Here is a 16,147-nt window from a genome sequence, read left to right on the forward strand (position 1 = left end):
TAGATTTTTGTATTAACCTTCTAATTGATCATAATAAGTGAATATAATTAATAAATCCATTATTAAGCCAAAGCGTTGAAGCCAAATGTGCACTTGTAAGTTGCTATACACAGATTTGTAGATAATTTTATAGATTTTCAACGATATAATTTAATATATTAAGAATAATATGAGTTTTAGAACAATCCTGCTAACATAAACGACTGTAACTAAGGACTAATAAATAAAGATTTAAAATAAAATTTTAAGTTTCACATATGGTTTTTATATAATTTTGTTTAGAATGTTATTAAACATATTATGCCGATAAGTAGATAATTTCACTAGATTTTTAGCATATGTATTTTAATTGTTATATTTTATTTATTTATAATAAAATAAACGCAGTTATAAATTACTGCAACTGATGACTAATAATGTTATAGAAGCCATTTTGATTTCAAAATTTAAAACATCTATTTATATAATTTTGTTAGAAACCTTATCAAATGTTATACGCAGATTAATAAATGGTTTAATAAGCTTTTTAACAATATAATATAATAAATTAAAAATATATATGGATCTTATACTAATTATGCTAATAAAAAAGTAACCAAACGACTAATAACTAGATGCAAAATTTAGAATTTCACATATTTTTCTTACTTAATTTTGTTAGAGAATATATTTAACATTATATGCAGACAATATATATTTTGATTGTTATATTTAATTATTTATAATAAAATACACGCAGGTATAAATACTGCAGCCGATGACTAATCTTATAGAAGCCATTTTGATATCAAAATTTAATTATTTTTATATAATTTGTAGAAACATTATGGATTTTCATACGTAGTTTTATAGATAATTTTATAAACTTTTAACGATATAATATGATATGTTGTATTTTTGGTATATTTTAATTTTTTATAACAAAATAAATCTCTATACAAAAATCTGTAACCGATGAAACTAATGCTGTATAAGCCATTTTGATTACATTTTTTTTAGATTTTATTAGAAAGGTTATAAATTTTTACACGCAGATTTGTAGGCAATTTTATTACCTTTAATTTGATATATAATAATATATATTAATTATGTTAAATAACAAAGCTATAAAGATAAATATAAAAAAGTGTCCTTGGTTGTTCGACGTTTGCAAACTTAAGTTGAAATTTCGTTAATGTAACATACTAAATTTAACACAATGTTTCGTTAATGTGAAATTATACGTAACACAATGTTTCGTTAATGTGACTTTTAATTTAATTTTATTAAAACTTTTTCTAACAATATTATTTCTAAAACGAACATTGTAAAATATTATAGGCCTATGAAAAGTGTTTGAATTATGGCAGTATGTTTTTTAATAGCTCTTTTCATACTTATATAAGTCAATTAAAACAAATTTTCAAATTAAAAAAAATAATTTGGTTGATTATAAAAAATACACTTAATAGCTAGATTAAGTCGATTGAAACAAGGCCAGCACGTACAGGGATACTCAGTTCGTATCCTGCTCGAGTGCAGCGAGTAAATTGATATAGATTTGAAGAATTTTTTGAAGAAAAAAGAAAAAAAAATTGTTTAATATCTGTTTTACGAGGCCAATAATAATAGAAAAAACGGCAAAATGCCTCTTACACCAAATTATAATTATATTTACACTAAGATGCTATAACGACAGACATATATCATTTTTATTTTCAATATTTCTAATGTATCTTTTCTCCTTTCCAGGGGTGCCCTTATCGGGGCAGAGAGGACATACTGTCGAGTCCTTCAAGAGGCAGTAAACAAAGACAGGAGGGTCTCTGGAGGAGCCCCTACGATGAACCCCAGCAATCATGGAACCACGATGCGCAGGACATTCTGTTATTCGCCCGTTCGAGACCGCGCACCACAATGCTGTATGCACTTCCGCCGAGTTCGAACAATTTAAACGGGGGCGGAAACATGTGGGGCGGAGGACCCAACGGAAACGGGGGCTCCGGCAGCGGAGCCATCGGGAGGAACTATTCGGCGGCCAATAACAGGTAATAAGGAGATAAGGGATAAAGGATAAAGGATAATTATTTATTTGCAAGAGCATGTTATCGGAAATGTAGTGTCTTATACTTTGAAGCTTCATTTTTTTGTTACCTTGATCCTAGTTATTAACTTCCTCTAGGGCAAGTTATTGTAATTGTCTAAAATTCGAAAACTAGTTGGTTTGGTATTTAGCCTTGAGGCAAGTTACATGAACTTCCCGATATGTTTAAATAATCGACTTAATCAATAAAATATAAATTAATTTATGAGTCATTAAAAGTATTCCGAGTGGATTTATTACACATAATTGAAACGAACGAACACTTTGACTCGGAGTATTTTCTAAATGCAAATTTTATATAATTGAACCAGTTTTCGGGACTTTAATGGTTTATTATGTTCAAGACCAAGTACTCTATCATTATACCAAGTAAATAGTCTAATTTTAATTTTAACAAATCTCAAAAGAACTACTCATTTTCTCAAACTTTGATGAATTTTTAAAATCAAACTATTTGTCGTAAGGCCGTAATATTTCAGTAAGTTCTATAAGACCATGTATATATCACTAAAAAAAATCCATAAAATCGGCTTAAATTTTTTTCAACAGTTAATTACAAGAAAACGGCTCGATAGATTTTCACCTAAAACTAATCAGTATCACGACCAACTAATATCTTTCGAACAGTTTTTGATTTTCTATAATCGATTTGGTAGTATGAGCTTCAATGTGGACGAAAAGTTTAACACTTTTTTTCAAATTATAAAGAAACGGATTGGCAGATCGTCGCACAAAACTGACAAACGATAGTCCTCACCGAAATACATCAAATGGTTTTTAAATTTTTGAAATCGGTTAAGGCGTTTTTGAGAAAACGTCGATCAAAGATCTCATTTTGACAAATGTCAATAAAACGATACCAATTTTTGCAAACTTTGACGAATTTTTAAAGCTAAACGAGTTGTCGTAGGGCCGTAATATTTTAGTATGACCTAGAAAACTATGGTATCTACCGTCAAAAAAAATCATGAAAATCGTCGATTTTTTTTTTAAACTTTATTACATGAAAACGGCCCGGCCGATCTTTACCAAAAACTAATCAGCACGATTTTGAAATCGGTCCAGCCGTTTTGAAGAAAACGTCGATTTACGGCAAAAAATCTGTTCACACACACATACTTTTTTCAAATTTGGTCTCATTCGATTCAGAATGGCTTGAAACGTCGAGAAAACATAAAATTAGCGAATCGGATTTTTTGATGAAAACATAAACTTCTCCTTCGGGAAGTTAATAAAATTTTTTTTGCATATCTTAACGTTTCAGAAGTTTTGAACATTTGGCATACCTTAGAAAAAATTAATGCGTGTGTGTGTGCGGATACAAATTTTCCTTGACAAATTCAGTAGATGAAGTAGAAAAGTGGATGAAACTATGGAGAATAAAAGTGAATAACTCTAAATCAGTTCACGTTACTTTTACCTTACAACAAGGTTCATGCCCCCCTGTTAGATTGAATGGTGATTTGGTTCCTGTATCCAATGTTGTTAAATATCTGGGAATACATTTAGATAGAAGATTAACCTGGCATGAACATATTCTAAAGAAGCGTCAGCAGCTTGAATTAACACGTAGGCAACTTAATTGGTTAATGGGCTGGAAATCACGAGTCACAATAGAAAATAAACTCCTAATATACAAGACAATTATTAAACCAATATGGTCCTACGGTCTACAACTATGGGGTGCGGCCAGTAAATCGAACGTAATTATTCTACAAAGGTTCCAAAATAAAATTTGAAAGAAATCGTGAACGCTCCAAAATACGTTCCCAATTGGTTGATACATCAAGATCTCAGAATTCGAACTATAGAAGAAAAAATTAGTCTTTACTCGTCTAAGTCGTCATCCAAACATATTAGCGTTAGATCTGCTCAAGCCTTTACCACCAAAGCGTCTCAAAAAAAGAATCTGCAATGATTTACTACAAAATATAACATAACTTCTATGAAGGCGCTATCGCAGGATAGCGATCCTTCTCACGCCGTCAATTAATAAATAACTGTAACAAATGCAGCTGAATGTACTTTGTATAGCTTGCTATGAATAATAAATAAATAAAAAATCGGGAACACGGATCAACCGATTTTAATGATTCAAAAAACACTCGATTGCTATTGATTGCTGATTAGTCTTTGAGAAAAACAGTTCCAGCCACTTCGGAGTTGATTTATTATATACAATTATAAGTTTCAATATATATTAAAGTATGAATTATTTTTTTAGGACTTCACCGACTTTTCAAAATCGTGGTTCAGGTGCTACACAAGGCATGCCATCAGGAGCTAATCGTTCGATGCCTCAAGGTGGAAGCATCAGTTCGATGGGAAACAGGAACCAGAATTCGAATAGAAGCAATCGGATGCAGAACTGGTTCAAGGAATACAGTGAATATGAACAATGTTTTAAGTGAGTATTAGACTAAGATCTTATTAACTTCCCCTAGAGTAAGTTATAGTAATGGGACGAAAATCGAAAGAGAAATTTTTTGCATATCTTCACGTTTCAGAGGTTTTTGAACATTTTGGCATACCTCTATTTTTTATGTCCGCATTTTTTCGTTCACGTTTTTGGGTGCACCGATCAACCGATTCGAATGGTTCAAAAAACAATCGATTCCAATTGATAAGGAGATGTGCTGATTAGTTTTTGGCAAAGGCAGGTCCAACCATTTTGGAGATACCGAGCTAATTATGAAAAAAATGGCAATTTTTAAGAGAGCTATGCCTTCGATTTGGATGATTCAAAAAACTTTCTGCTTGTTTTGACAAAATAATTGCTGTTGGGAAAAAACATTTTTCCCAACGAAAATAATTCAGATTTTAATTTTGATCCTAGCTAAAGTTCTAAACTTTACCTAGATTCAGTTTATATAATTCTTATAAATATTAGATAATTTTACAGTATTTATAATAATCTATTTGAAAAAATATTCCTCGAACATTTCGTTACGGTACGGGAAGTTCCAGCAATTTGCCTTAAGGCACGATGGTATACACCACTAGTTTACCACTAGTATTATTAATGTTTATAAAAATTATGCATGGATGGATATAGCACAAACATTGGTAGAGAAGTATTTATTTTTGCATACATTTCTGGATTTTGATTATGTTTTTAATAGCAAATTGTTGTAGAAACTTGATATCAGAAACTATTTTATAATATTTAATCCTAAACATATTTCTCTTATGTATCATTCTTATCAAACGATTGTTTTATAAATTATGATACAGATATAATAGTTATGTATTTTGTTACAAACACAATGAGTTTAGACTATATTTTTAGACAGAGTTTCTTTAGAATATTTCTTTTTCAAAAAAGTTGTAGATTATTGAACTAAATTGTCTTATATTTTATTCATATTAGTTGAATGATTTAAGATTTAATAACAATATTATAAATATACTTATAATAAACTGCCTATTTAAAATTATTCTCTCATATTTTATTCCTTTTTCTTCAGTCTTTTCCTGCAAAATTAAATTTATAATAATTAGTTTATATTAGATGAGTTGTTTTTAAGTTACAAGAGATACAGTAAATGAATTTGCTTCTGAGATTGATATCTTTGGCCTGTCGGTGACAAATATAAAAAATCAAGCCAGGAAAATTATCCTTAAAAGACTGTCTTAAGTAGTGATTTATAGTTTATTAAATGTTTAAATTTATTAGTTTTTATTTAATGTTATATATTTGTAGTTTATATTAAGTGTTATGTATATATATACACAGCTATCTATGAACTCTTAATACTCTAATTTTTTCACATATTATCTCTTTATTTTATAATTTGTACACTTTAAAATGTAACTATATTTTATTATTGACTTGGGCGTTGAATAAATAAATAAATAAATAAATAAATAAATGTATATATGAGTGGTCATTGGCCAAAATAAATCCACATACTAAATATTTCTTTTTTTCCTAGTGAGGGCAACGGCAGCGACCGCAACAGCCCCAAAGACCAAAACTACCCCAAACCATTGTCGTCTCGCAGTGTCGGACAGGTTTTCTCTTTCGGACCAGAAATGCCCTCCGACCAGAACGGCGACAGAAGGAACAGCATATCGGGGCCCCAGGACAGACCCAGTATGAGAAACGGTCCCAATATGATGGGACCCAGAGGTGTTCAGGATGGGCCGATGCAGAGAGGGAATAGAGATTTTAGAAATATGAGCAGCTCGGGAATGGGCAGCTCTTCGAGGTCTGATATGATGGATCGAGGAGGAGATTATCAATCTTATTGGAATGGTAGAGGTGAGGATAATTGAAATAGATTGGTATCAAATTTAGTTTACTCACAAAAGAAAATAAATTTTATTAACTTCCCGAAGGAGAAGTTAATGTTTTCATCAAAAAATCCGATTTGCTAATTTTGTGTTTTCTCGACGTTTCAAGCCATTCTGAATCGAATGAGACCAAATTTGGAAAAAGTATGTGTGTGTGTGTATGTGTATGTGTGTGTGTGTGTGTGAACAGATTTTTTGCCGTAAATCGACGTTTTCTCAAAAACGGCTGGACCGATTTCAAAAATTTAAAAGCCATTTGATGTATCTCGATGAGGACTATCGTCTCTGAGTTTTGTGCGGCGATCGGCCGGGCCGTTTCTTTGTAAATTGCAGAAATGTGAAAAAATTTTCATCCATGTTTTAGCCCGCAATTCTGAATCGATTCTGAAAATTCAAAAACCATTCGATAGATATTGGTTGGGAATCGTGTTTTATTAAATCGAATTAGTTTTTGGTAAAGATCGGCCGAGCCGTTTTCTAGTAATAACGTTTTTAAAAAAAAAATTTCGACGATTTTTATGATTTTTTTTTTACGGTAGATACCATAGTCTTTTAGATCATACTAAAATATTACGGCCCTACGACAACTCGTTTAGCGTTAAAAATTCGTCAAAGTTTGCAAAAATTGGTATCGTTTTTTTGACATTTGTCAAAATTAGACTTTTGATCGACGTTTTCTCAAAAGCACCTGAACCGATTTCAGAAATTTAAAAGCCATTTGATGTATTTTGGTGAGGACTATCGTTTGTCAGTTTTGTGCGCCGATCTGTCAAGCCGTTTCTTTGTAATTTGAAAAAAAGTGTTAAACTTTTCGTTCACATTTAAGCTCATCCTACCGAACCGATTTTAAAAAATCAAAAACCGTTCGCAAGATATTAGTTGGGAATGGTACTGATTAGTTTTAGGTGAAAATCTACCGAGCCGTTTTCTTGTAATTAACTGTTGAAAAAAATTTAAGCCGATTTTCATGGAATTTTTTTTAGCGATATATACCATGGTCTTATAGAACTTACTGAAATATTACGGCCTTTTTTTACGACAAATAATTTGATTTTAAAAATTCATCAAAGTTTGAGAAAATGAGTAGCTCTTTTGACATTTGTTAAAATTAAAATTAGACTATTTACTTGGTATAATGATAGAGTACTTGGTCTTGAACATAATAAACCGTTGAAGTCCTGAAAACTGGTTCAATTATAAAAATTATTGATTTTTGAAAATTTGCTTTTAGTAAATACTCCGAGTTAACGTGTTCGTTCGTTTTTAATTATGTGTAATAAATCCACTCGGAATACTTTTAATGACTCATAAATTAATTTATTTTTTATTGATTAAGTCGATTTTTTAAATATATCGGGAAGTTCATGTAACTTGCCTCAAGGCTAAATACCAAGCCAACTAGTCTTATATTTTATTCTTATAGATAATATGATATCACCTGGGTTGCCTCAGGATGGTGCATGGTCCATGGAAGTTGAACATTCTGTTAAACATGGATCGGGCAGTTCAAATAACTCAGCAAGCATTTCACCAAACAACAGCGGATCACCAAACAGTAAGTCCACAATTAAATTCACCAAAAACCATAAATATTCAAAACAATTTTTTTTTAGGTCCAGGTAGCAACAGCCCCCATTCCTCCCAAGACAATTCTTCAAGCAGTCCATCTCGCAAACGCAGAAGGCTAGTCTCCACAAGATCTCTTCGGATAAGAGACGATGGGCCTAGGGAAAATGCGACACCTTCTAGTTCTTCAATGAACAATCCATCTCAGGGGAGCTGGAATGACCAGGGGCCTCTCCTACATCCTCCTCCACTTGTTAGACAACGTCGCAGTCCTAGGCATCATTTGTCTTCGAATAATAACAACCCGGTTGGTAATAATGGACTGATTAATGGCCATCAGAATGGTAATGGTAATGGACCTCCACATATGCAGAGCAGGTACGTATTGGTATTTCTTGGACTGAAATTGTGAATGAATTTTATTTCGATTCTCCAGATATCAACAAATACATATAATAATTTTTGTAAATTAGAGTTGAGTGCAATTCAATATGATGTGATATTTATTCTAGTCCACCGCCTTTGAGAAGAGCCAGATATCGTGACCGCAACAGTTGGCCTGAAGGAATTACACCTCTGTTCCAGACAACAGCTCCTTCGACACATCAACCATCTCTGGTAGTTGATATAAATGTAAGTACACACACAATATATATATATATATATATATATATATATATATATTTTTTTTTTTTTTTTCTATCCTAAACTCCGAAGAGTAAATACTGAGTTTCGACAACTTGTTAAGTTATCATGATTATTAGTGTGTTTTACCATTTGTGATGTTTGTGTTAAAAAATACATATCTTATCAATGTGCACATACTCATACCATGGATTAATAATGGTTTCATATGCTATATTAGGATACAAAATTTTAACTTGATTACCACTGAATGATGGCTAAGATGCTAGCCGAAACGTATGGATTTTAAATAAATAAATTTTTTAAAAAACTCATGCTATTTTTATTGATGTTACGCCCGAATATTAAACTCAAATTAAACATATATATATATATATATATTAGGGTGGTCCTTAAAATGGTCATTTTCGAATTTCCTTGCTCCCAGGGGCTCAAATGGTTCCAAATAGATAAAAAACAATTCTCTGAAAGTTTTAGCTCTTAATATTAACGTTTAGATAGAGCGCAATTCAATCAAAGTTTGTATGGAAAGAGCATGGAAAAAATTTTGAAAATTAAAAAAAAATGTTTTAGGTGTAACTTAGCGACAAATGAACGAGTTTTATTCATTCATTTGTTTGCTAAATTACATCTAAAAAACATTTTTAAAATTTTTGAAAACTTTTCCATGCTCTTTCCATACAAACTTTGATTGAATTGCGCTCTATCTAAACGTTAATATTAAGAGCTAAAACTTTCAGAAAATTGTTTTTTATCTATTTGGAACCATTTGAGCCCCTGGGAGCAAGGAAATTCGAAAATGACCTTTTTAAGGACCACCCTAATATATATATATATATATATATATATATATATATATATATATATATCTTCTATATATATAAAAATAAGTCGGGTTTTCCTTCCTGACGAAATAACTCCAGAACGCACAAATCGATTTCGACAATTTTGCATTCATTGGAAAGGTCTCGGGCTCCGCAAGGTTTATAGCTAAGAAAATTAGTTGTGCATGGCATCGTGCCTTAATGCAAGCTGCTGGAACTTCACGCACCGTAATTAAAAATTCGAGTAATGACATTAGTGAGAATTATCAGAATTATGCTTGGTTAAGTCAACGAGCAATTCTTGTCGCAAAGAATAATGATGTACACGCACTGAATTTTACCATTCAATCAAAAATTGCTGGCGATTTGTTGACATACCAATGATTCTGACTGGTCTTCCGTTTGACTTCAAACGATTGCAATATCCAATTCGCCTTGCGTTCGCAATAACATGTCGCAAGGCCAATCGCTTAGTGTTTGCGGGATAAATTTCAAATAGATTATTTAGAAAATCATTGTTTTTCACATGGGCAGTTATATGTTGCCTGTTCACGAGTTGGAAAACCATCCGCTTTGTTTGTGTTAACGTCAGACCAAAAAACAAAAAATGTGGTTTACCAAAGAGCACTTCAATGAAACGGAAAATTTGCGGATTCACTTTCATTTACTTAGAGAAGTTCAACTAAAAAACACTTCATTTTTGTAATCAAAATAAATTCGTTACTGTTGTATAATAAAATCAAATTTTTCCTTTTAAAATATAAAACAAACAAAAAATTTCTTCATCTTTCTCACGAAACCATCTGGTGGCGAAACGGAGTTCGTCGGGTTTGCTAGTATATATATAAATATAGTGGGATACATTGAACTACGAATACCAATAGTTTATAAATAACAGATCTTCTAATCTTTATTATTTACACAATATTGATGGCTCTCAATTGTACTTTTACAAGACTTGATATTACACTCATAATGTGAATCTTATGAATTATCAAATAATTTGAGTGTAATTGTAGGTATAAACAAGTACAAGTACATCATTGTACTCATTTACAGATATACTCATGTTAATATTATATTTTGCTGACTATTTAATTCTTATTATTATGTTATGTTCCAGGTGCCAGTTAGTTTGCCATTGACTGCAGATCATATTTGGTCATATCCTCCAAGACCACACATATCTCTATGTTCAAATGGACATCCACCACATTTGCAACCTTGTCAGGTAAATAAAGATATAAACATATACAATTGATTGTCAGATTGTAAGTCGTTATTTTAATTTTTGGTATGTATTCTTTTAGGTACATGGTATATACCATGCACAATACCCGACTAGTTGTCAACTGGGGCTGACGCAGTTTGCACCAGCACCTGGTGCCATTGCAGTACCACAGTATCATCAACACATTCCTACGGTTAGTATTAGATTGTAAAAATATTTAATTAGTATTTTTAAAATGTATACAAGTAAAAATTCTTATCTGTACTGGAGATATCAGTAAGTAATGGATATAATTTTTTATTTAATAATTTAATTCATATTTGGTATATTTAATTCTTAAAAGTATCTGTTATGAGATATTATACAAAATATAGTTATTGTGGCATGTAATAGGTTTCACATTTTGTATAAAATACAAACTATTAGCTAAAATATTTAAACCATTTTCAGATTTTAACAAATATTGGCTTGCGCTAGAAATGTTTTATTTTTGTAATGCATAATACAAAAATAAATAAATGTGATTAATGTATTAAATATTGTTTTAATTTTTTAGAGATCTGATGGAGCGATAGCAATAGCAGAATCTCTGGAGCATCACCAGCATCATGGAGCAGGTGGCGGAGCACCTCGGGCTCCCCAATTGTCTTCCTTGGCGCTTACTACACACTCCACAACTCCTCAAATAGCACAGCTGTCACCTCCACCGCTGTTCATTACTACTGAGGTAAGAAACTTAAGATTTTGATATATATGTATGTCTATATATATATATATATATATATATATATATATATATATATATATATATATATATATATATATATATATATATTAATTTAGAAATATGAACAAACAACATTCTTTTTTGTACTAATTTATTAAATAATAATTTTACAAACGTTTCGAGACTAGGTTTGTCTCAACATCACTGTGCTATAATTTAAAAACTAAAATATGGAAACCTAAATTAGCATTATATGTTATCCTTGTGTTGTTAAGTTCAACGCATCAAAACACAATTTTCTTTTTCCTAAATTTATACAATGAATATACACATATCCGCCGTTTTACAGGGAAGATAGGTCCCACTTTTACATGTAAAAACCGTGCTAAACTAAAATCATTATAAAAAAGCCCTTTTTGTAGTTTGTAATATGATGAATAACAAACACAATGGACAAAAAATAAATATTAATATATTTAATATCAAACACATGTATAATGGACGACTTGTGACGGATAACACATAATGCTAATTTAGGTTTCCATATTTTAGTTTTTAAATTATAACTCACTGATGATGAGACAAAACTAGTCTCGAAACGTTTGTAAAATTATTGGTTAATAAATTAGTGCGAAAAAGAGTGTTGTTTGTACATATTTCTAAATTAATATTTATCTATCCACTCAGAATACATTTGTTATATATATATATATATATATATATATATATATATATATATATATTAGGGTGGTCCTTAAAATAGTCATTTTCGAATTTCCTTGCTCCCAGGGGCTCAAATGGTTCCAAATAGATAAAAAACAATTCTCTGAAAGTTTTAGCTCTTAATATTGTCTTTTATATAGAGCGCAATTCAATCAAACTTTTCAAAAATTTTACAGAACGTTGAATTTTCAATAAAAAATGACACTTTTAATTCATTTGTCGCTAAGTTATACCTATTATTTTTTTTTTTGATTTCAAAATTTTTTCCGTGCTAGTTCCATACGAAGTTTGATTGAATTGCGCACTATCTGAAAGTTAATATTTAGAGCTAAAACTTTCAGAGAATTGTTTTTCATTAATTTGGAACCATTTGAGCCCTTAGGAGCAAGGAAATTCGAAAATGTCCATATTAAGGACCACCCTAATATATATATATATATACATATATATATATATATATATATATATATATATATGTGCTTCTGCTAAGTGTTATTTTGTGTTACTGTATAGTCCTTTCCAATCTTTAGTAAATGATTTAAATTCCCCAAACACGTAAATCAGTGGCTTCAATTAAATACATATATATAATTACTGTATAATTTGCGTTTGCGGCATCGGATAGAGCTCTATAAGTTGTGGTATATTTTTTATTCATTTCAATTTCACAAAGAGAGCTTTCCTTTCCATTTTTTATCATGTCAATCAATTATCATGATTTTCCTCAGTCTGCCCAACTAGAACTCTACCCGACGATCCGCTCGCGTCGTGCGGCTCCCCCGAACGTAGGCCTTACCACTGCCCCTAATGGGGGCGTATGCTCCGTAGCCGCTAATTCGGCTGCTGGCGGCGTCCTTCAGCAGCAGACTGCGATGAGAAGGGCGCTCGCTCGTATAAGGACACGCGTGGCGGTCGAGACTGCCATCGACCTCCATCATCATCATCAGCAGCAACAGCAGCATTGGCACCAGCATCAGGCGCATCAGCAGCAGATGCAGAATGCCGCGCAGCATCAGGTAGTAAAGGATAGGGTTTTTTTTTTTGAGCCACTGATTTACTTGTTAACTTCCCGTAGGGAAAGTTATAGTAATCGCAAAAAAATCGAAAATGAAAATGTTTGCATTTCTCGACGTTTCAAAGGTTTCTGAACATTTTGGCATGCTTTAGAAAAAATGTGTGTGTGTGTGTGTGTGTGGATACAAATTTTCGTCGACGATTTCGGGAACACGGATGAAGCGATTTGAATAATTCAAAGAACATTCGATTCGTATTGATAAGGAGACGTGCTGATTAGTTTTTGGCGAAGGCAGGTCTAGCCGTTCCGAAGATATGGGGCAAAAAGTGCAAAAAACGGTAACTCAGTTTTTAATAGAACGGAGCGTCCGATTTGAATAATTCAGAAAACATTTTACTTATATTAACAAGATGAAAAACTGATCAAATTTTCATGAAGGCAGGTCTAGCGATTTCGGAGATTTAGTAAAAAAAGTAAGAAAAAATGCCATCTGGTCATTAGACATATGCACATCAAATTATCAGATATTTTATAGAGATTTTAACAATAAGTATAAATTTTGTTTACATTCCTATGGGTTCCATTCGACGGCGACGCACCGCTTACGCGCTTCGATATTTAGTCTCTATGCAGTTAAAGCAGTACGATTGCTTTGAAAAAAAGTTCAGAAGTTCCAAAAAATTTCAAAATAAATTTTTCTTCAATAAGTCTTTTTTTGTCAAAAATTTATAGTTTCTGATAAATCTAATTTTTTCAGAGTATTTTTTTTTTCAAAAATTTTGGTACAGGAAGTTCCAGCAATTTGCCTTAAAGCATGATGCCATGCGCCCCACTAGTTTTGGGTAAAGGATTTATAGAAGATATTGGTTGGGGATCGTGCTGATTAGTTAAGACATAAATGATTGATAAAAAAACTAACTCGATTGTTAAATTTTAAGAATAGAAAATAGGCTAGAAATACAAAATCCTCTGATCAATGTCAAGAATATGCATGTAATTTAGGATAAGCAACAATCAAAATTGTTTGTTTTAGGCATAATCGTAGGGATAGAGTGCAAAATCTTTATTATTATTGCAAGGAATGTAAAAATGAGTAGTCTAGTCTAATAAAATTAGTCCAAGATACAAATATATGCATATTAGAGATGGGCTTATCATATCCAAAGCCGGATCGACTCGGATTTGACTCCGCTTCAGGGAGGAGTTATATCCGCTTAACAACTTCACGACTCCGACAATTTTGAAACCGAAATACTCGACACAAAAGTGTTCTATAGTGCGTTGTTTATGCATCCGAGGATTTGTCAAATCCTATTTAATTTTTTCAAATGAAAATTTATGAATAATTATCAATAAAATAAATTTTTCTAAAAAATTCCCAAATAAATGACGAGTTGTAAAATTTTTCGGTCGACCACATGATCGACTCAATGACTCGTAATTTTAACAGTGTTAACCAAAGTAAAAACTCAAAACTTGAGAAGCAAATTCAATTTAGTTATTTTCTTTTGATGAGAGAATAATTGATTTTTTGGATTAATTTTATATAAGAATAATGTAGTAAACTTTGTAATAAAAGCAAAACATTTATCATAAAATATTTTAACCAAATAATAATACTTCTGATTCCTAATTTTTTGTTCTGCTACCTCCATTCGAGAATTAATGTTATATCGGGTAGTTTGATTAGCATATTATTACTTTTACACAATTATATAATTGTGTAAAAGTAAAAATTTAATACTATATATTTTTTCTGCTTAAATATTATTGACGTCACTGATATATTTTGCACTCTAAAGTGTTGTTATTTCAGGCAATGGAAAAACCAGATTAAATGTATTTTGTTTCGTGTATTTTTCGGTATGTATATTCCTGATTGCCGTCATTCACGGCCAAAGATTGTCGTAGTTTGGTAATGGTACCCATGAATATGAGAAATATGACCCCTTTCTATTCAATAAATTATACATTTGAGTTATTCATACGCGAACACAATTTTATTGTTCTGTATCTTTGAAGTAATATTTTTATATTTTCTGGAAAATACACAATGGTATTATTTTGAGTTTCATACCTAAAAGGTATAAAAGTGTCTGTGAGACGAGAAAGCGGTGCTTTCTTCCCAAAGCAAAAACGTCAAAAACAGTAAATGTCTGCACGAGTTAACAACAAGTTAAAAGATTAATATCAGTTTAGGGAAGTCGGATATGACAAATTCTGTGAAACAACTCTACTCGGATTCACTCCGAGAGAGGAGTTGTTTAGGAGTGATAACTCCGGATTGAGTTACCCATCTCTAACGCATATTATTAAAGGTACAATAGAAATCTGATTATTTAATGTGCAAATGTTAGATAATGAACGTGCTTACCATTTTTCGCCCTTAATTGCATAACATCACGACTTTACATCTAAACTAAGAATATTATTACCCAACTATATGATTTATGTATCATTTCTTCCCCCAGCAGGCTGCGCAAGCGGCAGCCGCCCAAGCAGCAGCCCAGGCCGCCGCCCAGGCAGCAGCAGCAGCGCACGCCGCAGCCCACGCCGTCGCCGCCGTCCACCGCCACGGTCCTCCGATCAGACGCCGCATACAGCAGGTGACAGTACACGCGCTGAACCGCCACGGGGCCACGGCCACCGCCACAGGTCATCACCGATTGCACCACCACCACCATCACCATCATCATCATCACCATCCGAATGGAGGTGCCGGTGGTCACCATCACGGACCTCAACAGCCGCCGTCGGTGGCGCAGCACGCGCAACCGCCACCACCACCGCCGCCGTATTCGGGGATACTGCTCAATTTCCTGTAAGTAGAAAGTAGACTCACAATGGTAAATATAGAAATATCAACTAAGACATAAGACGAAAGAGAAAGAGAAAGGAAAATTCAATACAAAAAACAAAAGAAATTGAAGTAAAACTTTTTTAAGCGCGTCTACGGTGTAAATCCGTACAATTGCAACGAAAGTTTCATACGGCAAGGTCGAGTGCCAATGATTTGACATTCGCTCTCAATTTCCAA

The 16,147-nt window shown here is 32.2% G+C and overlaps 1 protein-coding gene across 1 annotated transcript; it reads left to right on the top strand.

Moving 5' to 3' along the window:
• Window positions 1-1,342: 1,342 nt before the first annotated feature.
• On the top strand, window positions 1,343-15,931 carry LOC113374301 (the record flags this gene model as incomplete). Its single annotated transcript, XM_026614415.1, has 12 exons — window positions 1,343-1,348; window positions 1,732-2,027; window positions 4,308-4,490; window positions 6,019-6,347; window positions 7,803-7,934; window positions 7,993-8,323; window positions 8,458-8,578; window positions 10,538-10,645; window positions 10,725-10,838; window positions 11,202-11,372; window positions 12,824-13,111; window positions 15,582-15,931. Coding segments are annotated over exons 1-12 (2,429 nt in total), but the record flags the coding sequence as incomplete, so codon positions are not given.
• Window positions 15,932-16,147: the final 216 nt, after the last annotated feature.

This window comes from Ctenocephalides felis, unplaced genomic scaffold (assembly GCF_003426905.1).
Source record: "Ctenocephalides felis isolate EL2017-DRISC unplaced genomic scaffold, ASM342690v1 CF-g0.4_SCAFFOLD_01695, whole genome shotgun sequence".
NCBI lineage: Eukaryota > Metazoa > Arthropoda > Insecta > Siphonaptera > Pulicidae > Ctenocephalides > Ctenocephalides felis.